The sequence below is a fragment of the Bipolaris maydis genome (genome assembly GCF_028858645.1).
Source record: "Bipolaris maydis strain C4 unplaced genomic scaffold PSV08scaffold_16, whole genome shotgun sequence".
Classification (NCBI taxonomy): domain Eukaryota; kingdom Fungi; phylum Ascomycota; class Dothideomycetes; order Pleosporales; family Pleosporaceae; genus Bipolaris; species Bipolaris maydis.
Window position 1 is genome coordinate 464,669 of NW_027093872.1, and position 26,314 is coordinate 490,982.

General features: G+C 52.9%; 9 protein-coding genes across 9 annotated transcripts; 4 read left to right on the top strand and 5 right to left on the bottom strand.

The window, feature by feature from the left end:
* Window positions 1-846: 846 nt before the first annotated feature.
* On the bottom strand, window positions 847-1,835 carry PSV08DRAFT_366071 (centromere protein H (CENP-H)-domain-containing protein; the record flags this gene model as incomplete). Its single annotated transcript, XM_066093107.1, has 3 exons — window positions 847-1,346; window positions 1,397-1,583; window positions 1,640-1,835. 3 exons carry the CDS (start codon window positions 1,833-1,835, stop codon window positions 971-973), a joined length of 759 nt encoding a protein of 252 aa, XP_065948074.1. The 3' UTR covers window positions 847-970.
* Window positions 1,836-2,012: 177 nt separating this feature from the next.
* Window positions 2,013-6,795, top strand: PSV08DRAFT_18187 (autophagy-related protein 11-domain-containing protein). The gene is made up of 3 exons (XM_066091889.1): window positions 2,013-2,248; window positions 2,317-6,180; window positions 6,302-6,795. Exons 1-3 carry the CDS (start codon window positions 2,069-2,071, stop codon window positions 6,542-6,544), a joined length of 4,287 nt encoding a protein of 1,428 aa, XP_065948075.1. The 5' UTR covers window positions 2,013-2,068; the 3' UTR covers window positions 6,545-6,795.
* A 6,169-nt stretch (window positions 6,796-12,964) lies between these two features.
* On the bottom strand, window positions 12,965-13,711 carry PSV08DRAFT_18195 (uncharacterized protein). The gene has a single exon (XM_014223523.2). The coding sequence runs from the start codon at window positions 13,575-13,577 to the stop codon at window positions 12,972-12,974; it is 606 nt and encodes a 201-aa protein (XP_014078998.1). The 5' UTR covers window positions 13,578-13,711; the 3' UTR covers window positions 12,965-12,971.
* A 2,052-nt stretch (window positions 13,712-15,763) lies between these two features.
* On the top strand, window positions 15,764-16,653 carry PSV08DRAFT_335479 (uncharacterized protein). The gene has a single exon (XM_014223524.2). The coding sequence runs from the start codon at window positions 15,789-15,791 to the stop codon at window positions 16,233-16,235; it is 447 nt and encodes a 148-aa protein (XP_014078999.1). The 5' UTR covers window positions 15,764-15,788; the 3' UTR covers window positions 16,236-16,653.
* Window positions 16,654-17,383: 730 nt separating this feature from the next.
* On the bottom strand, window positions 17,384-18,954 carry PSV08DRAFT_335502 (homoserine dehydrogenase-domain-containing protein). The gene is made up of 2 exons (XM_014223527.2): window positions 18,777-18,954; window positions 17,384-18,724 (listed from the first exon to the last, which is right to left on the bottom strand). Exons 1-2 carry the CDS (start codon window positions 18,811-18,813, stop codon window positions 17,646-17,648), a joined length of 1,116 nt encoding a protein of 371 aa, XP_014079002.1. The 5' UTR covers window positions 18,814-18,954; the 3' UTR covers window positions 17,384-17,645.
* Window positions 18,955-19,083: 129 nt separating this feature from the next.
* PSV08DRAFT_231282 (uncharacterized protein) lies at window positions 19,084-20,199 on the top strand (the record flags this gene model as incomplete). Its single annotated transcript, XM_014223528.1, has 1 exon — window positions 19,084-20,199. The coding sequence occupies one exon, from the start codon at window positions 19,084-19,086 to the stop codon at window positions 20,197-20,199; it is 1,116 nt and encodes a 371-aa protein (XP_014079003.1).
* Window positions 20,200-20,747: 548 nt separating this feature from the next.
* PSV08DRAFT_366076 (uncharacterized protein) lies at window positions 20,748-23,589 on the bottom strand (the record flags this gene model as incomplete). The annotated part of the gene is made up of 3 exons (XM_014223529.1): window positions 20,748-20,930; window positions 21,029-22,754; window positions 22,805-23,589. The coding sequence occupies 3 exons, from the start codon at window positions 23,587-23,589 to the stop codon at window positions 20,748-20,750; spliced, it is 2,694 nt and encodes an 897-aa protein (XP_014079004.1).
* Window positions 23,590-24,028: 439 nt separating this feature from the next.
* Window positions 24,029-25,132, bottom strand: PSV08DRAFT_381866 (uncharacterized protein). The gene is made up of 3 exons (XM_014223530.2): window positions 24,851-25,132; window positions 24,390-24,792; window positions 24,029-24,334 (listed from the first exon to the last, which is right to left on the bottom strand). Exons 1-3 carry the CDS (start codon window positions 25,020-25,022, stop codon window positions 24,034-24,036), a joined length of 876 nt encoding a protein of 291 aa, XP_014079005.1. The 5' UTR covers window positions 25,023-25,132; the 3' UTR covers window positions 24,029-24,033.
* A 284-nt stretch (window positions 25,133-25,416) lies between these two features.
* On the top strand, window positions 25,417-25,736 carry PSV08DRAFT_366078 (uncharacterized protein; the record flags this gene model as incomplete). Its single annotated transcript, XM_066093108.1, has 1 exon — window positions 25,417-25,736. The coding sequence occupies one exon, from the start codon at window positions 25,417-25,419 to the stop codon at window positions 25,657-25,659; it is 243 nt and encodes an 80-aa protein (XP_065948076.1). The 3' UTR covers window positions 25,660-25,736.
* Between the last annotated feature and the right edge of the window lie 578 nt (window positions 25,737-26,314).

Genomic DNA, 26,314 nt, shown 5'->3' on the forward strand with positions numbered 1-26,314 from the left:
TGGTTAGATTGCACGCAGAAGAGCATGGCCTACCATTCGTTGGGCGCATGCGAGGCGGCCCTGGTTGACGTTATCTCGAATAGCGCGGCGGCCTGCTCTCCTTCCCCGACCACCAGAGGCCACCCAGCCCGGCTCCATGCTCCACGGCCTCAGCAAACCCTCGCTGCTATTACACGCGCTCCACGAACCATCCGAGCTGACTGGCCAGCCTGCCTCATGTGCCCGACCCCGCAGCTTGTCGTGCCCACGGCCTGGGTGACTACTTACTATCTGGCCTGACCTGACTATACCTATCTCTCTGCCTGCCTTGCAACATGTCCTGACCTGTCCTGTCCTGTCCTGTCCTCCGTGCCTACCGACCGGCCGACCGACGTATTGTCCATGGCCCTGTGCAGTCAGTGTATGCCTATGCCTCTTTTCCTGCCCCGTCAACATGCCCACATTACACTGCCCCGCGCCTCGTGTGCCAAGTGCCCTCGTCCCCCCTTTGCCTCTGCTGCTCCCCAAGCACAAGGCGCCGCCTCTTGATGCCCAGGCGGCCCTGCGAGCCACTCTCCCCCCAGAGAAGTTCGTGGGTGGGCAGGCAGGAAGGCAGGCCGGCATGCGAGGTATGCATGCATGCAGGCACGCCAACGCCTAGACCGGCCCGCCAGAGGTTCGGCAACGCGCCCCCGTCGCTTCCCCGACCGTAGTCGGCCAGAGGTTGGAGCGAGCCCGCGACTGCTCCATTCTGCCTCCATCGCCGCTGCCCCCCGCCATTGCTCCAGCAACCGCCATGACGTCCTTGGTCAACAAACACCATCCGGCGCACATACACGTCGAGACCAACCACAAGACGGCAAAACGTTGGTGGCACGCATCTGGCCCAGCTTCCATTTCAACACGACAGCAATCACACTTCGGCCTGTCCCTGCCCCCCGCGCCTGCACCATGCATCCGCCTCTATCTATCCTGCCCTATCCCCACGCCCTCACCCGTCCTCCTCGTCATCCATCACCAGCTCCGTCAAGCCCTCGTCTGCAGCCCAGTTGATCCCACTTCCCACAATCATCCCTGACAACACCCCCTTGAGCGTCTTCACTCTTCGTCTCGATTCTGCAAGCTGCTTCTCGGCAGCATCCACCTGGCTGCGCAGCTGCGCGTCTTCGATATCCTGCACTGATTGCGCCTTCATTTCTTCGGCCAAAGCAAGCATGGTCTGTGCCAGCTCCCGGTTCTTCTGGTTCGCAACCATGTTTCCTTGTTCTGCTGCACTCAGAGCACGTGTGGTAGAAGCAAGCCTGCCCGTTTGAGCACCATGGGTCATGGCGACTGTGTCGTTTTCCGTCACGAGTGGGAGCAGGCGCCTGTAGGCCATTAGACAACCACGCACTATGACAGCCAACGTGAGACCAACTTTTCGGCGAATCGAGTCCGCTCGCCCCCATGGACAGCTTTCCGTACCGGATCCATGACCAGTACGTTGTGCGTGATTCTGTTCCTGATCTCGTACTCTGTCTTCGCTTCCATAGCCTCGCGCTGCGCTATGGTCAGGCGCTCCTCCACCAAGTCATCTGGGAGCGCCGACAAGTCATGCGCTTGTGCTACACTTTGCATTAATCCCCGCCCTGCTTAACCCGATTTGACATGTTCAACGTGCCTGCTTGTTGCGCTTGTAGGAGGCTCTGCTGCAGCTCCAGTTCCTTGAGCTGGTCGTAGAGCTGTAGGGCTAACATCTCAGTATCAGAGAACGCGAACGCGTCGCTGTGCGTTGTCTGTAGTAAATCCGCGTCATCGTGCGCATCCTGCCTTTTTGCACCCACGTCGGCCATGTCGACATCGCCCCGTGTTGTCATGCTGTCCGATATTGTTTCCGTGAGTTTCCAAGATTGCAGTCGAGGCCTGGTTCATCTGACCGAACCTGACCTTTCACCATGATGCAGTGTCGTGGGGCCCATGCGCAGATCCCTGCGTTGAACCATGCTTGGCGGTATTTGGTCCCATGTGCTCACGCTTCAACATTCTACTCTCCATCTCGCCCCTGCTGCTGCCCTGACAAGACTCCAACACGCAAAAAGGGCAGAGCTGGATGTCGCTACAAATTGCTGTAGCTCATACGGGCCAGCGTCTTGACGCTGATCCCGTTGCCTTTACTTCGGTCGATGCGCTCAAGTACTGGATCTCAAGGACTACAGAGATTCCGCCCGAGCAGCAGGTCTTGCTCACAACTCAAGGCAAGCATGTCAAGCTACAAGCGCTATTGACAGAGGCAAGTCATCCTTTTTTTGAAGGGCACACTACACTCTGTCCACTACATACTAACACAAGTGTTTGTAGAAGGAGATATTTGTATTTAGTCGCGAGATCTCCAACAACCCGCAGGCTGCCATATCCTCAACACCTCTACCCGATCCCTTCGCTCCCGACGATGCGCCGAATCATCTCGCCAACAACACGGACCTTGGAGCATGGCAAGCACTCTTCCAAGCCCGCCGCAACTGGGCGTTTGCGCTTCTCGAGAAGTCACATTCCATGTCACGCATAGCCTCCAAGCACTTTGCCGAGCAAGCGACCATCGAAAGGGCTACACAAGTCGCGGTTGGAAATCATGATGCGCATATCAAGGGGTTGGAGCAAAAGTATAAAGCAGCCAAGGAATGGTATGACGGAGTAGAGAAGGAAGCCGGAGACAACCTCCGGAGGCTGGACAGGGATTTTGCACAGCTAGGAACAGTTTCCGCTATCCTGAACTTCAAGCGATTTTTGGCCAAGGAGATGCGATCTGCAAAGAATGTACCCAGCAATGTGATTGTTCGTGAGACGCTCCAGGACTTCCTCGATGTCGAGGCGGTCAAGATGGCCACGGCCACCAGCCAGCGTGTACGCGAGGCTTTTGGGAAGCGTATGGACAAGACGAACATGCAGCTAGAGAAGATTGCAGCAGACTACAACGACTTGTTGAGAGCTGTTGGCCAGAGTCAGAGCCGATCCGTGGTCGACGATACCGAAGAGCCCGTCCGCCTGTACAACGAAATCGACGCAGTAGCAAAAAAGGTCGAATCAGACCTTGAGCATGTAATGGGGCTCGAGGCAAGCTCCAAATCAGTTGCGCAAGTCTCCAAGATGGCTCTGTTGCATACCCGAAATTTCCTCCCTGCCATACAGGAATACAGTGTAGAAATGAGCGATCTCGTGCGACGGGCTGTGGAGCAAAAGAATGCAGCCATCAGAAACTCGGTCGAAAGCATGCAGGGCATCGCCAATATTGAATCCTTTATAGCAAGTATGGGCGCAGATCTCGAGCAAATCAGCATACCGCAGGAGGGAGTTGCGGCCTTTGAGCTCATCTCTCTAGTCGGCCGCCTACCATACGTATACGGCACGCTACTCGTTGAAGCTGTCCGGAGGCGAGAATGGATGGAGAGAATGGAAAGGGATACATCGTCACTTGCGGAAGAAATGGCAACCTTCCAAGAAGAAGAAGAACGGCGGCGTAAGAGGTGGCTCAAGCCGATTGCTGATGTTGTTAACCTGGAAGCCGTGCAAGGAGGCACATTAGGCTTTGAAATGAACGTACAGCCTGAGAAGACGGTTTGGCCCACAGTCACCCGCGAAGAGCTCCGAGACTATCTCAAAGACCTACAAAGACTCGATGGCCAGCAATCTGAAGCCGAGGCATTCGCCCAGGCTATCAAAGATCTGGACCGCCCCACAAAACAACAAATCAAGCGTGCAAAGAATTTCAAAATGGGCAGTGTGCATGAGCCGGCTTTTGGTAGAGGTTCACATCTAATGATGAGAGGTGATGATGAGTTGCGCGTGTTGAAAGAGGGCAATGCAAAGCTTGAGGAGGAGCTGAGAGGCTACAAGAGCCGTGTCCGCCGACTAGAAGACCTTGTACATCGTCAGAATACTGTCAGCAGGCTTTCTATAGGCGGTGCACCTCCGTCATTCAGCATCCCTGATGCAGCGGAACCTTCAACACCAACAGCGCGTGTGGCCTCGCCAAGACCTATGGAAGAAAACTCCAGACGTTCCTCCATTTCCTCCAGGCGGCTTTCGGCAAACACAGGACAAGAAGATAAGCGCCGCATCCTGCGCCTTGAACAAGAACTCGCAGCCGAAAAGGAGGCTCGTGTGAAGCTCGAAAATGAAGCCCAGTCACGGAGAGACGAGGACGCCGATCAACAACGTCGATTCGAAGAGGCCATGTCTACTACGAACAACATCATGGAGAACATGCGAGCGCAACAGAAGGAGTTTGCCGAGGAGCGAAAGTCACTGGAAGATGAAATTCGAGTCTACAAGGCCAGGATTGAGGAAGCTGAAGACGAATTGGATCGCCTTCTCGGTAGTCGCGACAACGAGCGAATCGGTATCGATACCAGAGTTCAAGAACTCGTTGCTGAGCTAGAGCAGACGCGCAAGGAAGCGGCCGAGCAAAAGACTCGCACAGACGAGCAAACTGAAGCACTGCAGGCCGAAATCATTAAGCTCAAAGCTACCAGGGCACAAGAACGCGACTCATTAGCTACAGTGTTCAACCATCTCTCGCCTGGCACAAGTGTACCTGATGATCACTCTGCACTTATTGCGCAGCTCGAGGATGTGGCTGTGCGGTCACTGAACTACCAGAAGGAGCTCCAGCAGGCCGTAGCAGTGGCAAAGTCCGACAACGACAACGCTCATGCCAGGATTGAGGAACAAGAAAACAACTTCAATGCCAAGGTGGCTGAGCATGAGAAGGCGATTGCTTTGGTCCGAGAAGATCTAGACGCAGAAAAGGCAAAGGCGGCCTCGATTACCGCACAACTCGAAGAGGAAAAGAGCCATCTGCATGATCTTCGCTCGAAATTCGCAGAGGGCGAAACCGGCTCTGAAGCTCTGCGGAAGCGAGTGGAGGAGGAGGAAGCCAAGGTTGGCCGTCTCCAGACAGAGTTGGCCGAGAAGAACTCCCATGCCAATAGCCTTGACGTCGAGCTTATGCGGGCTGAGAAGAGGTTGCGCAAGCTGGAAGAGGTAGATTCGTCGCGTACCCACCAACGCATGACCCGTGCAAAGGATCTCAGTCAGCGTCTCTACACACAGCATGAGCGCCTAGTCCGTCTGCTGGAAGCACTAGGCTTCGTCATTACCCACGAGAATGGCGAAATGGTACTGCAGAGAGCGTCTAAACTTGGCAATAGCACTGTCATGGCCGATACCAGTGCAGGAATCAGCCGAAGCACCACGGCGCCTTCGCCTACTCCCTTGAAGCGCTTCCTGGAAGATGTAGGCGATTTACACTTCCTTCAATGGACAGAAGCAATGAGCCCAGAAGAGGAAGACCAGCGCTACCAGGAGCTGATTTCCAAGCTGGATCTCTTCAACATTGAGACATTCAGCGATGCTGTAGCCAAGCGCATGCGCGATATGGAGCACACGGCACGAAAGTGGCAAAAGGAAGCCCGAGCATACCGCGACAAAGCACATCGATTCCAGGCTGACTCGCACGACAAGATTGCGTACCGCTCATTCAAGGAAGGTGATCTCGCCCTTTTCCTGCCAACCCGTAACAATGCGCATCGTCCTTGGGCTGCCTTCAATGTCGGAGCACCGCACTACTTCCTGCGCGAACAAGACACACATCGATTGGGAGGAAAGGAGTGGCTGGTTGCACGCATATCGAAAGTAGAAGAGCGTGTTGTTGACCTCTCCAAAACCCTAGATGGTCCACCTCGGGCATCGTTAGACGATCGCTCTGTTGCTTCGAGCAATGCAGTGTCGTTTGAAGATGACAACCCCTTTGAGCTTTCCGATGGACTGCGCTGGTACTTACTGGAAGCTACCGAAGAGAAGGCCATGGCACCCGGCACCCCAGGCATCAAAGGCGCCGTGACAGTCAAGAGCAGTCTTGAAACCGGGCAAGGCGAGATGCAAAAGTCCAAGAAGAAGTCCTTGATGGACCCGGCTACACAGCTCGGAAAATCACTCGACAGTCGTCGCAGTAGTGGCACTAGTAAGAAGAGTGCACCTCTAGCAGGCAAGAACAACTCAGCAGAAGCCCTCTCACCGGGCGAGCGCGCCAATTCCACCCCCAACTCAGCCACCGCAACACGAGGAGGAAGCCCAGCCGGCGCCCACGGACCTAGCCACCTGCGAGAAACAGAGACAAACGGTACAGAACCAGACAAGACCGCCTACGACGGAAACGGAACCAATGTGCGCGACCTACTCTGGGGACCTTAGGTTTTGCTTCCTGTAAATCTAAGCTCCCCTACCAACATCCCCCCCACCTTGGTTGGCCACTCCAGCTAACAACTTCTTTTTTTTGCCAAAACAGGTATCCGTCTCGCAGTACCAATCTCCCCGCAAATCCTCCATACCGACCCTGCTATCCAGCCTTCGCTCCATGAACAATTCCCCCGTCGCAAATCGAGCACCCGCCAGCCCGACGACTGACACGCGAACGGCGAGTCCAAGCACCAGCACCCCACGCAGAGAGCCGCATGCACGCAAAAGTAGTATCTGGGATAGCTTTTTTCAGTACGATATCGAGTATCAGGGGAAAACATCGAAGAAGTAGTGAGGGGTTAGGGGTTTAGGGGGGTCAAGCTGGAAGAGTTGGAATGTATTATATGTGTGAGTTTGATTTAGGGATGAGGGGGTGTTTTTTTTTACTTTGTTGATATGGCGTATGTGGATGTTCAAGGGGGAATTATGAAGACAGTAGGGGAAAGCCAATAGGTGGAGTGATATCATGGGGATTTCTTTTTGTTATCAGTATTTGTATGGTTACATATGGGGATTAAACATCATGAAGCGATGTATGCGGGGTTGTATTCTCTTATGTAGTTTTATATTTTAGAAATTATTGAATTTTCTATTTATCTTGATCACTTTGCTGTGTTTCTATGTTGGTGTGTTGATGCTAGTGACGAAAGGGTACTTGGCAATGTACTTAAGTTTTTTTGTCTTTTTGAATAAAGTCCCGCCATCTCGTATCACTTTTCGAGAATAAAAAACTGTTTCGTTCTAATGAAGTTCACATCACATGGCAACATGTATAGAAATTTACAAAACTACCTTCATCTTTCCTTCTCCTTTTTTTAGAACTAGCCAGGCAACGTCTCCGCTCTCCCTGGAGGAAAAAAACACGACCTAGAAAACCCCGTCTATCGAACCCAAATACTCAAAACAAGAACTCACTCTTTTTCCTTCCTTCTTTTCTTTGCTCCCTGCCTTATCTTGCCCTCTTTTCTCCACCCAAGACCACACATAACACAAACCCATCTTATATTCATCATCTATATTTCCCATATGCTAACCCATCCTACCTACCAAACAGAATAAGGATTTCACCAGACCTACAGCTACGACGTACCAGGCGAAAAGAAAAAGTTATTTTACCATCTTCCATCATCATAGCAGAAAAAAATGCAATCGAAGACACGAAAATCTGAATGCCAGTTGCATTTATAAAACACCTCCCATCGTATCCATCCTCATTTGTTTTTTTTTCTTTCCTGTATGTCACTGTGCTGGATGTAAACGTATGTTCGAGACCTTGTCAGGTTTAGTTTGCAAGGTGTTTTTTTTTAGTAACAAATGAAGATTTTTTGCAGGGGAGGAAGGAAGTAAATATGTAGAATTCAAGGGTTAATAGTAATAGTAAACGTTTATGATTACATATGTATATTAAATTGTTTTTCGAAAAAAAGAAAAAAAAGCCATCAATTAAAATAGCAACAAGAAATCTCAAGATATACTTCGAGCCCCCCCCCCCCCCCCCCAACATTAGTAGTTGTGTTGCATAGGTACTGGTCCCATGTTGAGCGTACCAAAAAAACTACTTTGACTACTATCTTGTTTGAAATTCTGCTGGTAAATATCAAGACTTGTTTCACTTTGGTGCGAGCATGGCAGGCTCGCTCTATACAGGTTAAGTACGTAGCAAGATTGATGTGTAGAAGTGTTTTTAAAATACTTAACTAGTATCAAAACGTTGATAAGGCGTATGGAATAGCGGAAAATTACATAAAAATAGATGCCTGCACACAAGATTGTATCTGGGTGTGGGTTCACCACACTACTGTAATAAAACGCATGTAAGTAAAAACTTGCTCCCCTACCCTCCCTCCCTATTGTAGCTTTTAGGGAGGGGGCGCGCTTATGACCAACTATTTGAAGTCGCGTGTACTTGTAGATAGGAGCTCATTGGCTGCACTTACTCCGGTTTGCTTGGCCGGATTATGTTATAGGCAAGAGCAAAATATGTGTTGCGATCTAATAGGGCGTTGTTACTCTTTGTCCGCCTTGGCTTTGATTATCTCTAAGTACTTATTACTGATTTTTTAATAAACTCTTTTTAAAGGTCTCCCTTCTCCCTATGATTGAAAAACTGAATGGGATTGATACAAGATAACTACACGCACTGCTAGTTAAAATAATACCTTTGCTGTTTTAGGAAGCGTGTGGCCTGTGTAAATAAACGAATGTGACGGGATTTTCCCCCTCTTAAATTCTTTTCTTTAGTCTTTTCTAAGTCTCCGAAGTACGTTCTGCCTTATAATTGGCGATTTAGTTCGTATAATAACAGTGAGCAAGCGGCCTCCCCGCCTCTCCCTAATCAGATCCAATTACTAGATAAATCAGGCTGTATGTGTTATATAACTCAGTACGATTGGCAGTCCACACATAAGAACTGTGGACATGCGTAGACGACAGAAACCTACAAGATATTATCTTATACTAGGAAATTCGGAGAGAAATGGACGAAAAGGAAGGCACAAGACACGCGAATAAGTGCATCTTGGAAACGCCCTAGCTGTTCACCAAACACGGTCCCTCTCGATGGAGGTTAAGGGGTTTTAATAAACTAGGAGAAAGCTGAACCTCGTTCTATTTCTACTCTCATAAAATAAGTACGCTTATGTAAAATATCAAAGGTTACCATCTGAATACCAAGTCAACTCAACGATCGTATGAAAGATTTCCCCCTTCACTACAAAGCTTGGATAGTTACTGCAATCTACTACACACAACCCCTTTCCATGCATCCCCCGCACCCCACCTTATCTCTCTACACCCCATCTCTCCCCCTATAGAAAAGCAAAACACATCCATCCCAGACAAAAACACAAACCTACTTAAGAAAGAGCAACCTCAGCCCCTTCACCTTTCTCTTCTCCCCTAGCGAAGAAGAAGAAGAAGAAGAAGAAGAAGAAGAAGAAGAAGAAGAAGAAGAAGAAGAAGAAGAAGAAGAAGAAGAAGAAGAAGGAGGAGGAGGCCGGAGTGCTGGAGCGTAAAGCATATTACTCCAGCCCAATCTCCCATCAACCCGCCGCAAAAGCGAAAAAAAATACATATTATTATCCCGGACAACCGGAGCTCCCCCCCCTCAGCCTCCTCCATCTCTCGATAGGAAAAAAAAACAGGGTACCCTCGGCTCTCCCTTCCTCTTTTCCGCAAAAGGGCAGAAAGGGATAAAACCTTACAACCCCCCTTCCTCCTTGCTACGTAACTACATATGGTGGTTGTTATCTAAAATGGGATCATTCGCTTCAAGGCAAAAAAAGCTTGAGTTGAGTTAGGGGTATGTCTCCCGGCTTGCCATAACATGGCTCTGTGTGTGTGTGTGTGTGTGATATCACGCAGGGAAGAAAACGGATTAAAGTTTTTTTTTTTGGTTTTTGGTTAGGTGATGCTTTTTTCCGTTTTTTTTTTCTGTATTCTTTTGTCTAGTGTGTGGGAAAGGAAGGTTTGGAAAGAGAGAGAGAGAGGGGGGGGGGGGGGGGGGGAGGGGATGGGTGATGGGACGATCAGAAAAACAAGGCTTGAAATCTGGCGATCTGTGGATTGTTGGGGGTTCTTCTTTTGAGGGGTGCTTTGTTGAGGGGGGAAAGCTTGATTTTGGGGAGAGGGGGGGACGATCGGTGATGGACAGGGGAGTTTGAAGAGTTGGTACTGGTAACTGGTACTGATTGACTGCATTTTGCGGAGTAATTTAGTGGGTGTGATGGAATCACACCTTGGAAAGGAAAGGAGTGGGAGATGAAGAAGGGAGGGGTTGCGTGAGGATGCGTATGACTTGAGATTGCTTCGTCGTCACATAGAGTAAAGGGGGGGTTTTGTAACACTGCGGCTGAGTCGGACAAAAGGTTAGTTGGTTGGATAGGTTGTTTCGACACCTAGCTATGGCTGAAGGGGTTGTTTGTGTTTTTGTTGCATTACAAGGTACTATGAGTGGTACAACGTAGCACAGCCAGTGTCACGAATACAATGGCCGGTTCCATGCTGTTCTGCAATGTAACAGAAGCCGCAATAATGGAGGGGGAATTCGTGCGACGCAAATATAGCGGGTCGGCCGAAAACAAGCCTCGCACTTGCAACCTCTTAGCTATGCTTATCCTTTGAACCTTTATTTCTTTCTTAGGATCGTCACTGACGTGCGTGGACGTGCGTGGACGTGCGTGAAACATTTCTTTCTGTGCACATACCCTCCGATAAATCAAACTTTACCGTGCGTCGACTTTGGGAAACTTTGTTTATTCTCAGCATCCTTTGACGACGGCAAGAGCGTAACAAGCATGCTGATCGCGGGCTGGGCAAGCTTAATGCTACCTTTGAATTTTGTTTTGCTCGGTGCACGTACCGCTTCCCCTCGTACGGCGCGCTGTCTCGTGGTGTTTTTTTCTTCTTCCAAGGTTCGCCAAAGACTACGATCGGCATTGACGCAGCATCACCAGAACCAAACTTTCAGGACAATCACACAGACTTGAGGTACGAAAAGGAAAATCAAAGACGAAAAAGACGCAGGAAAGAGGGGTAAAAAGAAAGCAAAAACGATAATCAGGTTCATTGACGGTGCTTGGTATAGCTTGATTTCTCCCAAGCCTGCAAGATAGCTTACCCTTGTGTGTGCGAGTATGCAACTTCATAGTTGAGAATCAAAGGCTCCAAACAGGCAGGTCAGGAAAACCTGAAAGACACGCAGCATGACTAATCGAACGATGATCTTGATGATGCGCGTGAGTTGCCATATTTTGGCCGTTCTCGCCGAAACCCTATCCTACTGTTGCCGTCACCGAAGCTGGGGTAGGAAAGTTGTCAACGTCTAGGGAAGGTGGTCGCGGCATCGGGTTGTCATACGAGAGGCGCCAGGGAATAGAGTTTGGGGGGGGGGGGGGGGTATGGAGAGCGAGAAAGGAAAAGAGGCTAATCGCGGCAGCATAGGGCAAGAGGAGGTAACACATAGAGAGCATGTGAATGGACAACCGCTGTTGGCGTAAAGGATTTCCTTGTCGGATCTCCATGCCGGGGTTGTGTGAAGCGTTTTGCCTTGGTGATCGAAAATATTTTGCAAGCCATGCGCGGTGACGGCGGCGACCGCGGGCGCGGCGGCGGCGGCGGCGGAGGAGGAAAGGAGGCAGCAGCAGGGTCGGTTGATATCCGCATGCATGTACGTAACTTTGTACAGATGTACTTAGATGCATACATGGCTGTATGTACATATGAGTGTGTGTGTGTGAAAGTGTGTATGTGTAACACACCCCTCACCCTTTCCCCTGGCCACTATCCACTCTCCAATGCCAGTGCGAGCATTTTCACCAAGTACCGGGCCTTGGCAGTGAGCCGGCGACAAGCATGGCTGCAGCTACGTATCCTGGAGCTCCGTCGAATCTGTACAGCTAGAGTAGCCTGCAGCCATGTCGTGTAGTGTAAGTATGACTGCGGGTGGATATCGATAGCGCGGCGAGTGGGCAGAGGAGACATGGAAAAAAAGGCCGATGACGCGTCCGTGCATCGTGAGGGGGGTCTAGAGTGACGCCGAAACAGAGCTGAGGGAGGGTGGAGATGTGGCACAGGTGGTGTGGCTCGGCAGGGTGGCTACAAAAGCATCCATCTAGAGCGCGGCCAGTGGCATGATTTTGTCTTTGCACGCATTAACTTTGCTTATTACTCCTCCTGGCGGCACTGGGCATGGAGTAGCGTCTGTCTAGGTGAGTCGCCGTGGATCCGGCGGGCGGAAGCCAAGCCCTCGATGCTTGCTTTGCGGTGTACAAGTCTCTTCCCTAGGCCGATAACTTTGTCCTCTTGGCTCCGCTTGTAGCGGTCAGACAGTTATCGTCGCTGCACTCTCAATATACGGTGTGGGCAGTGGGTTGAAGCCAGGCCTAGAGTAGAGTAGAGTCGTCAAATACGTAACAAGATGCGAGTAGTGGTAAAAACAACGGGTTATTTCCAACTAATAAAAAATGCTAGCTTCTAGAACAAAGTGTGCACAAATCCATTCCATGCGATTCGTGAAACGGCGTAGCTGGGAGCAACGAGGCCAAACAAGAAAAATAGGCGAACCCTGTGCGGCGGCGGCGCCTGTGCTCGTCCTGTCAGGGAACGCACACCCGTTTACCTCGACAGTGTGACTTTGCCTGCATCGCAGCCCAACGCCAAGACAGACCTCGTAAAAGCCATCCCACAACCAGGAGCGGAGCACATCATCCCTTGCTCGTGCCATGTCTGTAAGATGCGCCCAACCAAAATCCATGAAACCCGTTCCCCGTCATTTTCCGTATAAACGCCGGGGGCCGAAATGAAAGAAAGATAAAAAAAACGCCCATGTCCGTGTGGCCGAGACATGCTGATGCGCGTGTTGCGCACCAGAACAGTGGGTATCCAAAGTATAAACATGAAATCAGAAGGCGCTAGACAATCCAAAAGGCTAAAAACGCAGACGCTGCAAATAAAGAGTGGAGTAGTCGTCGTGGTAAATGCTACTTGTCCGGGACCTGTGGCCAATGCACATGTGATTGTGCCATGGTCATGTTTATCCGGGCCGAGGGCTGGTGCCTGTGTGCCTGTGTGGATCTGGCGGAGAAGCGCTTTCTTCGCCACGGTCTAGACCTGCGCGCCTTGGCTTTGAGCGGCGCCATCCAGGGCTACCACGACGAAGGAAGAGGAGAGGAGATGAAAGAGCAAAGGAAACAAAGAGGTGGCTGACATGAGTGGGCCAATCACCGGAAGATGCCAGAGATGCGCTTGGTTCGTTGGCGCACACGTGAGAGCATGTTGGCCTTGTGCGTCTCTGCGCCAGCTGGCATGGAGATGGAGGCGTGGCGGACGCTGGAGTAGTCGCTGACCGAAGTTTCGCTGGGGCTTCCGCCAGGGTTGCTCTCGGTGTCGTCTTCCCGGACAGCAGGGTATGGTGAGTCGGGCGAGGGGAAGAAGTAGGCATCCAGGCGTGAGTTCATGGCACGGTTCTTCTCTGATGCTGCTGTGACGAGACTGCTCTTGCTGCCTACACTGGTCGCACTGTCGGTGCGGGTGATGTTGTCGAGGCGGATGTCGCGACGGGCTGCGTTGAGTGAGGTAGAGTGTGCACGCGCAAGTCCGGAGAGGGATCCAACGGGAGGAGCCGGGCCATCACCAATGAGCTTGTACTCAAACTCGGAAACGTGGCCGTGGCAGTAAGGGCAGTGGTTGCACTTGACTTCCCATCCTGAGATTCCTAGCTTCTTGCCGCATGTCGAGAGGTTGCTAGAGGGAGTGCATGGGCGGACGAGATGGTACCAGCGGTGCTTGCACGGGAGCACCGTAACGCAGAGTTCGGCGACACACATTGTTGCGATTGCTGCTATTTGGCTTCAGGTGATTTCGAGATAGGTTCTTCTGCGAGCCGGGTCGTGGCAAGACGTTTTGGGAGACGGCAAAGCGGTTGTGGAAGTCGTGGTGGCGGAGTGGAAGGTGACGTGCGGAGCGCTGTCACGAGACAAGGACGGCGGGTGGCAATGGCAATCCGGGGTAGAGACTAGTGGCCAGTGCTGGGCTGGCCGTGAGGATGGTGCGTGGGTGAAGAGGGCTGGGTGAGCGAGGAGGACAGTCGTGTTAATGAGTCTGTCTATGGTGCCGAGACGAGCAGGCGGCGGGACCGGTGTTATAAGCGGGTGGACGGTGGAGGGGGAAAGTGGTGGACAGTGTAGTAATGCCGTGTGCCAAGGACTAGCAGCTGATAGGCCGAAATGGACGATCGCCCCTTACTCGCTTGAAAAGGCAAATTGGGCGGGGCAGGTTGAACGGCGGAATTTAGGACGAACAGGGCCAAAGAGGACGGTGCTTAGCACAGCCCAGGGCTCGGAGTTGAGGAAATGACGAGAGGGATTGGCGTCGGCGGCCTGGGAGGATTCGTCTTACCAGACGATAGCGGTGTTGGGTCAAGACGGAGGCTGCTGCAGGGGGGGAATGGTGAGGTCAGGCCTTAGTGGTGGATGGGCATGCGTGTTGGGTGTGTGACTGCTGGGACGACGGCACAGGCAGCGTGTCCTTATTTAACACACCCATTGCCCACTCCGCTGGGCGGCGGAGCGGGCCAAAGTTTCGACAGGGGGGGGGGGTGTTGTGTATCCAAGGGCGATGAAGGGTGTGTGCCCATGCCCATGCCCAAGCCCAAGGCCGGCAACGCTCGTGGTGCTAAACGCAGGCTAGGGTGACATGTCCCTTCACGCCCCATGTCGGTCGCGGCGCCGGGACACAGCACGCGGCTTGTGCGCTAAGGGAGCACCAACATGCTGGCCCAAGTCGATCTGTGCCAGAATGCTGGATAATGGTGGACGAACATGTCCATCACGCCTGCGCGCCTCTCACCGCTCCCAGGCAGCGAGACGAGCAGCAGCCGTGTGCAAGAGGGCGGCCACGCGATTGGCACTGCTGCCCCTGGTCTCAGCGGAGTGGTCGGCTGCTTTTTTCGCTGTCCACACCCGCCCTGACACGGTGCGGGCTCAGACTCGTGTGTGACGAATGACCAGGGGCTGCTGGCTGGCTGGCTGGCTGGCTGGCTGGTTGCCTGCGTTTGCTTCAACTTGCCCAAGGGACGGACCAAAACGGTTGTTTCTGGCTCTGGCGCTGCGATCAGCCCGAGTCGGAGACGGTGGCTCAGTCTGCCAGTGCTTGATCGACTGCGTTGGCTGTGTTTCTGTGTGCGTCATGGCTGGCGGTTATTCGCATGTGCGTAGACATGGACTTGGTTACTGACATACATCCTTACCCATGTGCCCATGTACGCAAGCCTGTAGTATGTATACCATCATGGTTTTTTCCCTACTCAATCCTGGAACCAGCCAGCAGCGATGCAGCTTTCGGCGCCGGTAGCGAGCGGAAACCCCTCCTCGCTCGTCACTGAGTTTGCTGATCCACCACATGCCCTGGCCATGCAGCGCTGCTGGATGAAGTCATGCCTCGTGGCCGCACATGTACTCCACATGCTGCCGCCTCCCTCGTCGGCTGAATCATCTCTGCCGGCCAGCGACCGCGGCCAGTGTTTGGCGTAAAGGACAGAGAACCAAACGCCAGCGCCACACCATTGCTACTGCTGCTCCATAGCACACTACTACTGCTGCTATGCGCCTCTGCGGCCAGGCTCCGCACATGCTGACCGCTGCGTGGACCAAAGGGCGCCAGACCAGGCCGCACTTGGATATTGCCATGGCGTGGGCATAGGCAGGTCGAGTGCTGTCGCTCAACCACGCCAGCGTATGCATCTCTCCGGCAAGACATGGCGAGGGCGCATACCAGCAGGGCTGGCGATAGTGGGAGCCATCAGCCAGCACGCCCAATCCAGCAAGACAGCCGTTGCACAGACCGCCCCTCCATTTCACTCTTCAGCCCTGCGGGAAATGCACGCCCCTTTTCTTCCAGAACGCACACGCACGCACTCGCCCTCGAAACCGCCCACGGCCAATTTCCATTTCCCTCGGGCGCCCGCAGATTGCGATTGTGTCAGGTCGCCCGTGATGCGAGCGTCTTTGTCGGCCCAACTGCACAGCCTCAACGCCTTTATGCGCCGGCTGGCCTCTGCAACTGCCTGCGATTCGCTCCGCTCCTCTCACGCGCTGCTCACCCCTCTTGGCGCCCGTTCTACCCTCCTAGTCCCGCCTTGGCAGCCCGTCCATCCACTCCATCCCAGCCCTAGCACTCACACCCCGCTCTGTCCGTCAAACACCAACGCCAGCGCATACCTCGACTGCCAGCCCCTCGACTGCCGTCTGGAAATCCTCTTGGCCATCTGCCTTGTCACCCCCAGCGAGGCATTTGCTGGCCTATGGCCGGCCCTGGGCGACACCCGTCCACCCCTTCCAACGCCCTCCAAGGCAGCAGTCGCTCCCGACACACTGGTAACAACACCCTCCAAGCTTGACCTTTCGTACCACGCTATCGGCGCCTTCTGCCCCAGCCTTCCCTGTGATGCGTCTCCATACCTGAGCCAACAAATCCACCCACAGTAGACTGCCTCTGCCACACCGTGGTCGTGGTAGTGTGGCCTGACCTCTGCCTCGGCTGCTCATCAAACACGCGCCCCGACTCTCTGATGGTGGTGACATGGCGAGATCAACATGCCACCGTCTCCGACACTCCCTCGCTGTGACTTGCCAACTCTCCGCCAACTCTCCATGCACATCAAGCATGATTAAGAATGACACCGTCCGCACAAGAAAAGCTTGGCTGATCCTACACACATGCTCATGTATCCAAACTTATGTAAGAGACGGCTCATGATCTGACCCTAGGGTCCACTAACCAGTAAGCACGTACGCTTCCAATCTGCAATTCCATATACGCGCCAGGGCTCGGCCTGCACATAACTCGGGAATCCAGCAACCCTCACTTGTCTCGTTTGGATGCGAGGTAGCAATACTAATGGTCAATACTCCCAAAAAACTAAAAGGTTGCATATGCCCTATGGTTGGTAGGAAAAAAAGGAATTTCTCCACTCTAGACCCTCTAGTCAACGACAGTCCTACACCGTCGTTTTGACCTACTCCTCGGCGAAACACGGGTTGCCTACATCACGCTCCACAGCAGAGCAATACTCTACTTCGTTAGCAGCAGGATCATCGCCAACCCCTAGTCCAAGGCAAGTTTGCATTTGCGTCTTTTTTTTTCATACGGCTCCCCAAGTATCTCAGGCTCGGGCCGCGGTACACCAACACCGAGCCATTGCTTACTCCACGTTCTGTTATCTGGTCTATACTATGGTGGACATGCACAGCCCCGGTGTACCACCCCGCATTCGATTTGTGGGCTGAATCACAGCAAGCGAGGTAGAACTTGCCGATAACAACACTTCGGATAATGACGTCTCGGAAAACAATACTTCGGATAACCGCCCAAGCATCCCGACAGTAGCCTCATTAAAGTCTATTACTGCACATTTGTGATCCTTCGTTACCGGGGTCAAGCACCAAGACGGAACGGCACGTTTACTTTTATCAAAGTCTTGGTAACACCGACGGACGCATGTAAGCCACAACCTGGGCATCACCGATGGAAGTGACACGTCTTCATCAGAGAACGTGCAAGCACAAAGGTTATTTCAGGACTTCTGTCAGCGTTTGTTTGGGTGTCGTCACACCATGCAAGTCGTAGTCATTTTCAGCCATGCATGAAAATGTTTCTCAATTACAAATACAGAACAGGCAGTAAGCCAGAGGGATTTTTTTGTCGACGAGATGGTATGCTAGGATGGCGTACCATATACCATCTGGCCTGTCCATGCTTGGTGTGCCTGGTAATTTGCTCATACAAATGCATGCCCAGAAACTCACTTTTGAAAAGGAAATTCCCTCACTTGGTACTGGAACCCCATTTTCATTTCGTCATTTTTTTTCCCTTGATCATCACCGCTATTTCCCAAGCTAGTGAAGCAATCTCAAGACTTTTACTAGATCGGCAGTGACGCCCATGGCCGTGACTTCTCCGCCAGCGCCCGCACCTTGGATGATCAGTGGGTTATCGCCATATCGCTTGGTGTAGAAAGCGATGATATTGTCACTACCCTTTAATGCCGCAATCGGGTGACTCTTGTCAAACTTCTCAAGACCAACCTTGACATTGTTGCCCGGCACATCGACGCTTCCCACAAAGCGAATGACCTTGCCTTCCTTTTCTGCATCTGCCTTGAGCTGCTCCATCTGATCGTCAAACTGTGGCAGCTTCTCGAGGAACTCATCGCCCGAAGAGCACGACTCGAGTTCCTTGGGGATAAGTGACTGAACAGGAAACGAAGTCGGCGATTCCACCTTGAGGCCAGCCAGGCGGGCGAGAATCGTGAGTTTGCGAGCGACATCCAGGCCATTCAGATCGTCGCGCGCATCTGGTTCCGTGTAGCCTTTTTCCTTTGCAGACGTGACTTCGGCGGAGAACTTGCCCCCGCCACCGCCCAGCGGCTGGAACGAGTTGAACAGGAAGCTCATTGTTCCGCTAAAGACACCTTCAATCTTGGTCACCTCATCCCCTGTCTCCACCAGGTCCTTGAGTGTTGAAATGACGGGCAGTCCTGCGCCGACCGACGACTCGTGGAAGACGTAGCCCCCAGCGCCATTGCCGTTGCTCGCAGCGTTGAAGATCTGAGTCCACAACTCGTAGCTTCCCGAGAATGCTTTCTTGTTTGGTGTGACAATGCTGATGCCCTTTTTCAACAAGGCAGGGTAGCTATCCGCCACATCTTGGCTGCTGGTGTTGTCTACCAGGACCACCTTTCCAGGTGCCTTTTGTAGGTATTCGCATAGCTGTGGCAGAGGGAGAGGCGCGCTCGACGTGTTTTGCAGTTCAGACTCCCAGTTGGAGACAGACCTGTAGTCTGCGTGGTATACGGCCTTCTTAGAGGTGCTGAGCCAGATGAGAGAAAGATAGTATGGCGATGAGGGCGATTGGGAGAGGCGCTTGGAGAGCGCGGATAGTTGGGAGAGGAAGGTTTTGCCTACTCCACCAGCACCTGAAATGCTGTCAGTGATGCATGTTTGAGCATAGGAAGTGAGGTAGCTGACCGATAACGGCGATGAAGACTTGACGAGGAAGAGGCATTGTATGTGTGTCTGTATATGTGTTTCTGTGGTCAAATGGTCTTGGAAATTGCACAACGCAACAAAGATATAGGGACTTTTCTTCAAGGTGCGAACAAGTTATGAGTCTTCACAGTATGAGGCTCAGTCAGTTGCGGAACCGCGCATTCATCATTCAAACGTGGGGTTACGCAAAATAATGAGTGGGGTAGCGTAGTGACGCAAGAGTCCAGGACTCCACCGCCGACATCGCCTTATCCCTACAACGCGCTCCACACCCCAAACACCACACATGTCATCCAAAGACGCCCATCTCTACGGCGCACGTCCAAAAGGACGCGCCAAAGCAAAAGAAATCTCCAGCTCGAGCAGCCTCGCCTTTGCGTCCACGCTTTCCAACCTCATCAAGAGCTCGTCTGCCGAATCCAACAAGCCCACCGCCGGCCGCGCGCGACCGCAAAAGGAGGACATTTTCAAGACGCACAACAAGAACGTCAAGAAGCGCGCACTCAAGGACCTCGAAGATGCAGACTTTACACAAAAGCACCGCGGCCGCACCGCTGAGGAAAAAGACGAGGACGAAGTTGCCTGGAAGCGCACAAAGCGGCGAATGGAAGAGAAAGCCCGTCTCTACGACGCCCTAAAGCGCGGCGACGTCGAAGACGTCGACGAAAAATACGGCGTAGACTTTGACCAAAAATGGGCGGACAAGCAAGAAAAAGGCGAAGCCTCGGCCTCATCTTCCGAATCCTCAGACGACGACGAAGAAGAGCAAGAACTAGTCGAATACATTGACGAATTCGGGCGCACGCGAAAAGGCACACGCGCAGACGCCGCGCGTGAAGAACGCCGCAAGCGCACTCTCGCCGCCGACGAACCCGACCGCTTCACCGCGCGCCCCAGCATGCCTGCCACGCTCATCTACGGCGACGCCGTCCAAACCCAAGCCTTCAACCCAGACGCCACCATTGCCCAGCAAATGGCCGAGCTAGCCGCCAAACGCGATAAAGAACTCACGCCGCCCCCCGACCTGCATTTTGACGGCCGCGCAGAGGTCCGGCAGCGCGGTATGGGCTTCTTTAATTTTTCAAAGGATGAGGACGAGAGGAGGGAGCAGATGAGTCGGATGGAGAAGGAGAGAGAGGAGACGGAGAGGGTTAGAAGCGAGAGGGCGAGGAGGGTTGAGGAGAGAAAGGAGATGATTCGGAAGAAGAAGAGGGTTATTTTGGAGAAGAGGAGTAAGGGCCAGGCGGAGAGGTTTTTGGATGAGCTGGGGGCCGAGTTGTTGGGGAAAGATGAGGGGGTTGGTAGTCGTAAGGAGGATGAGGGGGATGCTTCAAAGGATGTAGATAACAAGGATGGTCCAAAGGAAAAGGGAGATGCTGGGAAGACTGAGCACGCGGCGTAACAACTGCTGTTTCTCTCTCTCTCTCTCTCTCTCTCTCTTTTGGTTTTATCCTGGATTACTATGATACCCAATATCTAAATCTCTATTTGCAAGTAAATTTGAATCGAAGGAAAGCCTAGAAATAGAGACACACACCTCGCATCATCCACTCTTTCTCAATTCACAAAAAAGTAACCCATTTCCTCTAAGACAGAGAGAGACTATAGATTCAACAACAACTATTTCGTATGCCTCCCCCCCTCCTCCTTCTTCTTCTACTTACACCATTTAGAGGAAAAAAACGGATACAAAAAAAAACGCCCAATAAATGCACTTCCATCTCCATACAGACACTCTCTTTCTCACTAACACACAAACACAAAAAAAAAAGAGAGGTAGAAAGAGTCTCACAAAAGAAACCTCTCCATTATCTAATCCCCCCCCGTACCCATCCTTCCTTCACCAGCTCCGCTAAAACTCTAAAAATCTCAGCCAAAAAGGGTGCAAAGTAGGCCCCAAAAAAACCAAAGAGGGGAAGGGGGGGGGGGGGGGGGGGGAAGAGAGAGAGATTACTGCCCCAGTCTCTCACCTGCACGATTCAACACATCAGCCGTCATTTTGATCGCCTCAGCAGCCTTATTCCAATCCTTAGTGGCAATAGCCTGGCGAGCAAAAGGGAAAACGGTAGCCTCTCTACCATTTTCTGGATCGGGGGCGAAAAGAACATGTTTGAACTGATCGCGATTCGGCAACTAAAAAAAAAATCCGTACATGTCAGCCCCCCCCCCCAAAAAAAAGTTTGCTTCTTCAGACCCAGCAAGAAAAGAAGAAAAAAGGGAAATACACTTACACCATGAGCGCCCTTATCCTCCTTCCCCCTCGGCAAATCCAACATATCACTCTCAACGCCGCCAATCTTTGCATTATGTCTCACGCGCTGCATAGTAACGCCACTGGATTCAAAGCCGCCCGTGGCATAGACCTGATTGTACCAGCTCTGCTCCCAGGCGCCAAACGCCTCTGTGCGCTTCTTGAACATGCTGAGCGCATCGACGAGGGGCTGGAAGATGCCAATGTCGTAATCGGCGCCGCCGCTGATCTTCTCGGTCCAGTCGAGGAGGGATTGGCCTTGCTGCTGGAGGGCCGAGGCGTAGTCGTCGAGTTTGAGGGGGAGAATGGGTTCTTGGGCGAGCTCGAGGATGAGGAGTAGGGTGAGTTGGGTGAGGAGGGTATGGTAGGAGAAGGAAGGGTCGATGTATTTGCGCATCCAGGATAGGGTTTCGAAGCAGCTGTGGGAGAGGGGGTGGGCGGGTCCGTCTTTGGGGGAGGTGGAGGCGGAGAAGCCAAAATCGAGGGACGAGGTGCCTGCAATGTTTTGGAAGGCGACGTAATCGCTGCCTGCGCCGAGGTTGCCGATTTTGCTCGTCGAGGCGTCCCAGAGCTCGCGGAGGGTTTTGTTCTCGTGGGGGTCAGAGAGACGGTCGAGGATCCGCGTCCAGGCGTGTTGGAAGATGGGGGAGCCGTTGGCCCAGAGTTTGTCGCCCGTGACGCCGACGTCGAGGTTGAGGTAGGCGATGGCGCCTTCGCGGAGGGCGTCGACGTTCGCTTCGACGTGCTCCGTGGACCCGATGCGGTTGTACTCGCCAGCATCCCAGGATGCAAACTCGATAGTACGCAGAGGCCGCCAGCCCTGAGCACGAAGCTCACCGAGTACACGTACAACTTCGAGCATGACTGCTGTGCCGGAGCCAGGGTCGGCTGCGCCAAAACACCATGAGTCCCGGTGGTTTCCAATGATGATTTTCCGACCTGGGTCCTCTGTACCCTTGAGGGATCCAAAAACGTTTGTGATACGCTGCTGTTCCACTTCATCCTGATTATTTTGGATATAAACCTTGGGTGACTTTTCCGGATGGCCAGAATACCACTTGTCGCCAATATCTGGCACACCACCGACCCATTCATCTGGAAGTTCTTCACCAGCGCCCTTGAGTGACTGGAGTAGTTTCTGCGCATCCTTCCACGACAAGGGTAGACTAGGAATCTTTGGGACTGCTGGGTTCTTGTCCCGGGACATGCGCTCCATCTTCTTCAAACTCGGCTTTCCAGGTGTGAGAATGTCTCCCATGATCATATTGGTTTGAGCAACTGAGCCTCGCTGTACGCTCTCGCCAGGTCGCCACTTGCCGTCGGGCCAGGGGTTGCCTTTTTTGAATCCGTCGTCTGCCGGATCGGAGTATACCAGAACACCGGCTACGCCCGCATTCTGCGCAGACCTTAGTTTCATGGCCAAATCTGGCTGTGTTCCGTAGTATCGGCAGAGCACAATTGCACCTTGCACATCTATGCCACTATCCCATAACCGCTTAAAGTCCTCCTTGTGGCAGTAGTTGACGTAAATCAGAGGTCCAGTGGCATTTCCAGACGCTGACATTGCATGGTACGCAGGCGTCTGGGCTTTTGGTGGGTTGAAAACGGACGGCTCTTCGAGTTTTGCTTCCCAAGCCTTTTCTGGCGGATCGACAATGGCAACTTTTCGGCCATTCTTCTTTGCGTAGTTCATATAAACAAAATATCTGTTCAAATCAGCATATGGCGGGAAATTCCCCATTCCAGCCTGACATACTCGTCATGTGTAAAAGTATCCATGTTCGCGTCCTTGAACTTTCCCTCGATCCATTGTCCCAGCACGTAGCTTCCCTCTGTGCCACCAATGTGATCGTAGCTCGTAATATATTCGAGATTCTTCTCAATTCGCCAGCTCTCAACACCCTCGACGGCCGTCTGGCGGATCCACTCTGGATTAAAGGGTGTGCCGAAGCCGCCGCCCATGGGCACCACCTCGCTGGCAACTAAGAAGTAGACGAGTATGACGATGACGAAAAGGCCGAGCAGACGCGCAAACATGGCCCAGCCAGGCCTGTATTCCTCGGATATAGTAGGCATGTGGTCAGTGACAGCACTGAAGTTGGGACGCCATGACGGCCAGGGTATCCGGGGCAGATTCCAATTCGACAGCGAGTGTCGTATGCTGTTGAAGCGCTTGGAGAAGCGATTTCGCGTTCGGTTCCTCCTTGACCTTCCTTCTTCTGCGGCTTCCGGGTCTAATATCTCCATCTCCTCCATGGTCTGGCGCAGGGCCTCGTCCTGGCTCTCCCGCACCGGGCTGCCCAGGTCCGAGTCGCCATCGTCGACCGACTGGACCGAGGGCGGCTGGTAGTATCCGTTGCGTCTCCGTGAGTCGGACTGTGTGCGAATATCTGGGGTCAGCAGGCCCTGCCGCTCGGCGTCGTCGCTGATCTCGTTTGGTCCTAGGCGTGCCGGCGCATTGCGCGACGAGGTGGCCTCGTCATATGTGGGGATGGGGGGCGGCGAGGGCTCGCGGACGTAGTTGTGCTTTTCGTCACTCATGGCGAGCTGGTGAGGACCGTGGTCCTGGTGGGATTAAATGCGGCGTTGCGCAACGTGTTGGTAGGTAGGGGATGCTCGCCCGCGGGCGAATGCTTGGTACGAGCGATGCAGGTGGATGGAATGGGGTTACCGATTGCACATGGACATGTTGGAAGGGGTGGCTAGGAGTAATGGCGGCAACAAGCGGGTATGAATAGGCGCGACAATGCAGCAGAACGAGGCCAGTGATTACGTCTGGTCTCGATGTTGCCGAAAGACCATGGCTGAGGCGTCTGGGGTTGGCGTTGCGGATCAGCGTCCGCCGCCGAGTCCCTGTCATGTCCCAAGGCCTTGGTACTCGAAACCCTCCATTCCAATTCCACCGCAGCCCGCGTTTGAGACTGGAATCACCATTTCCATTATTATTTATACTTTGGCACGTAGCCACACTCAATTCCACGTCCTCTACATGCTCCGGCCACCAGTGACCTTGATCGTCTCTCCATTGACATAGCTAAACAGTGGGCTCGCAACAGCCAGCACCGCGCTCGCCGCCTCCGTCGCTGTCCCCGGCCTGCGCAGCGGAATGTCCGCGTGCTGCTGGGCCTCTGGCACGGCATTCTTTTGCGCCTGTGGTATTCCGATTGCCACCTTCTCGCCGTCGGGCGTTGTCACAAATGCGCCTGCCTCCTTTGCTGCCGTCAACCGCGTCTGGATGTGTCCGAAAGCGACCGTGTTTGCCCGCACGCCAAACTGAGGGCCCCATCTAGATACACGTTAGGATAAATGTTGACGGAGAGAGGGAACTGCAGAGGACATACTCTTTGGCAATCGTCTTGGTCATGCCCGTCACGCCCGCCTTGGCCAGCGCATAGTTGATCTGCCCAGCATTTCCGTGCAAGCCGCTCGTGCTCGAGATGTTGATAATGTTCCTGGGCTCGCCGTCCTTGACCCGGAAATATGGCGCTGCAGCGCGCACAATCTTGAAGGGCGCTGTCCCATGCAAGTCGATAATCGTCTGCCATTGCTTGTCCGTCATCTTGTGGATGACGCCATCCCATGTGTAGCCCGCATTGTTGACAATGATGTGGATCTTGCCTCCGCCAAACTCGGCTGCCTTGGAGATCAGTGTCTTGATGTAGGCATCGTCGAGTACGTCGCCTGCTACTGCTATTGCGCTGCCGCCTGACGAGTTGATCTCAGCAGCTACCCCTTCGGCCTTTTCTGTATACATGTCAGCAATAGGCTCGCGGGATATTCCATATGCGCTCCATTGACTCACTTGCGTCTACATCAGCAACCACAACCTTTGCGCCCTCCTTCGCAAACAGCCTCGCCGCCTCGGCTCCGATTCCCTGTCCAGATCCAGTAATAATGGCAGTCTGGCCCGCCAACATACCCTTAGGGTAGTTCAGGTGACCAGCAATCTGCTCTACGCGCTTCGAGGACGACATGGTTTGCTATACACACGTAATGGTACAAGTCGAGAATTGATTCAAGCGAAATTCAAAAGTTTAGGGCTTGAAACAGATAGGGACTGTGAGGATTTATGGAAGTTAGCCATTCTTGAAATGCGGAGTAGTTCTACCGCGAACCCTGGCCTCACTGCTCAACATGCCGAGGTCCGTCCCGCTAGCGTGTTCCCAGCTTACTCGATGTGCAGATTCATGGCTGTTGTTACATCGACTACGCCCTGGATTCATAGGCAGAGTCACAAGAATAGAAGCCAGCAATTGAGTTGGTCATGAACACATACTGTATTGAATTACTAAAACGTGCATCTTGTCATTGGTAAGAAGCATTCATTCCCATTGCTTGAGCTTCTCAGAACTATAACAAACACCGACCATGTCGATTGAGACCAAGGCTGCGTTCAGACTCTCTCAATTATCGCGGCAGCTTCTTCTCGCAATATTCGACGTCGTTCGCTTTGCCCATTGCTGCCTCGCCGATTCTCTGAGTTTCGTGCCCTGGTGTGTTCCAAATTGGGCCGAGCTGGATTGGGTAGAGCTGGAGCGGGTAGAGCTAGACTGGGTACACTTGAGCGTGTTCCAGGCTGTGTCTGGTCTGTCGCGTCTTGATCTACGTTGATAGTATCCAGTTCCATGTTTTCGATGTAAAGTAAACCATGTTCAACCCTCCTTGCTGCTGGTGCATCGACTCCGTCTGTGTCCTTGTTCCAAGGACACCAGCATCTCCAACCAAGATAGCACGCTTGACCCACTACGATAACGACGACGAGACTAAAGGCGCCGACACAAATGCCCACCACTTGCTAACTGCTGAGTTCGTCCGGATGATGCGGCATTTCTGATGCTCGTCCTTCCATAGTCGCTCCGAGAGATTTCTAGCCAAGCTGTTGGTGAAGTATTTGCACCGAGGGCTGTTATGTGGACGATGGAGGGGTAGCAGGACCGTATGTTTGCCAACGAGAGGCGTTGATGGCTGTGACTTTAGCGATGGACTTGATACAAAAGTTGAAAGTGGTGGGTTGTTAAGTAGCGATAACGATGCAGTGAAGCAAGAAGAGTGAAGATGAAGACGAGTCATGGTATTTAAGGGCCTAGAGACAGGCAGCTGGTTTGTCAACATTCCTGCCGGTTGTGTTGAATCACGCTTTCCTGGCAATCCCTAAGTAAAGGTACACCTGCCCGACCTTACCATGCTGGCCTTCACCGATGTATTCGAACTGACCTTGGCGACTGCTGTTTCTTGAACATCATGTTCACCGTCACCAGAAGCTTGA

Bases quoted from the DNA above. Each gene is read 5' to 3' on its own strand.
- PSV08DRAFT_18187 (XM_066091889.1), top strand. From the start codon at position 2,069: ATGTCGCTACAAATTGCTGTAGCTCATACGGGCCAGCGTCTTGACGCT. The intron at 2,249-2,316 runs GCAAGTCATCCT...AAGTGTTTGTAG, and splicing joins TACAAGCGCTATTGACAGAG to AAGGAGATATTTGTATTTAG. The intron at 6,181-6,301 runs GTGCGCGACCTA...TTGCCAAAACAG, and splicing joins ACGACGGAAACGGAACCAAT to GTATCCGTCTCGCAGTACCA.
- PSV08DRAFT_18195 (XM_014223523.2), bottom strand. From the start codon at position 13,577: ATGTGTGTCGCCGAACTCTGCGTTACGGTGCTCCCGTGCAAGCACCGC.
- PSV08DRAFT_335479 (XM_014223524.2), top strand. From the start codon at position 15,789: ATGCGCCGGCTGGCCTCTGCAACTGCCTGCGATTCGCTCCGCTCCTCT.
- PSV08DRAFT_335502 (XM_014223527.2), bottom strand. From the start codon at position 18,813: ATGCCTCTTCCTCGTCAAGTCTTCATCGCCGTTATCG. The intron at 18,725-18,776 runs GTCAGCTACCTC...ACAGCATTTCAG, and splicing joins AGTCTTCATCGCCGTTATCG to GTGCTGGTGGAGTAGGCAAA.
- PSV08DRAFT_381866 (XM_014223530.2), bottom strand. From the start codon at position 25,022: ATGTCGTCCTCGAAGCGCGTAGAGCAGATTGCTGGTCACCTGAACTAC. The intron at 24,793-24,850 runs GTGAGTCAATGG...ACATGTATACAG, and splicing joins GGTTGCTGATGTAGACGCAA to AAAAGGCCGAAGGGGTAGCT. The intron at 24,335-24,389 runs GTATGTCCTCTG...ACGTGTATCTAG, and splicing joins ACCAAGACGATTGCCAAAGA to ATGGGGCCCTCAGTTTGGCG.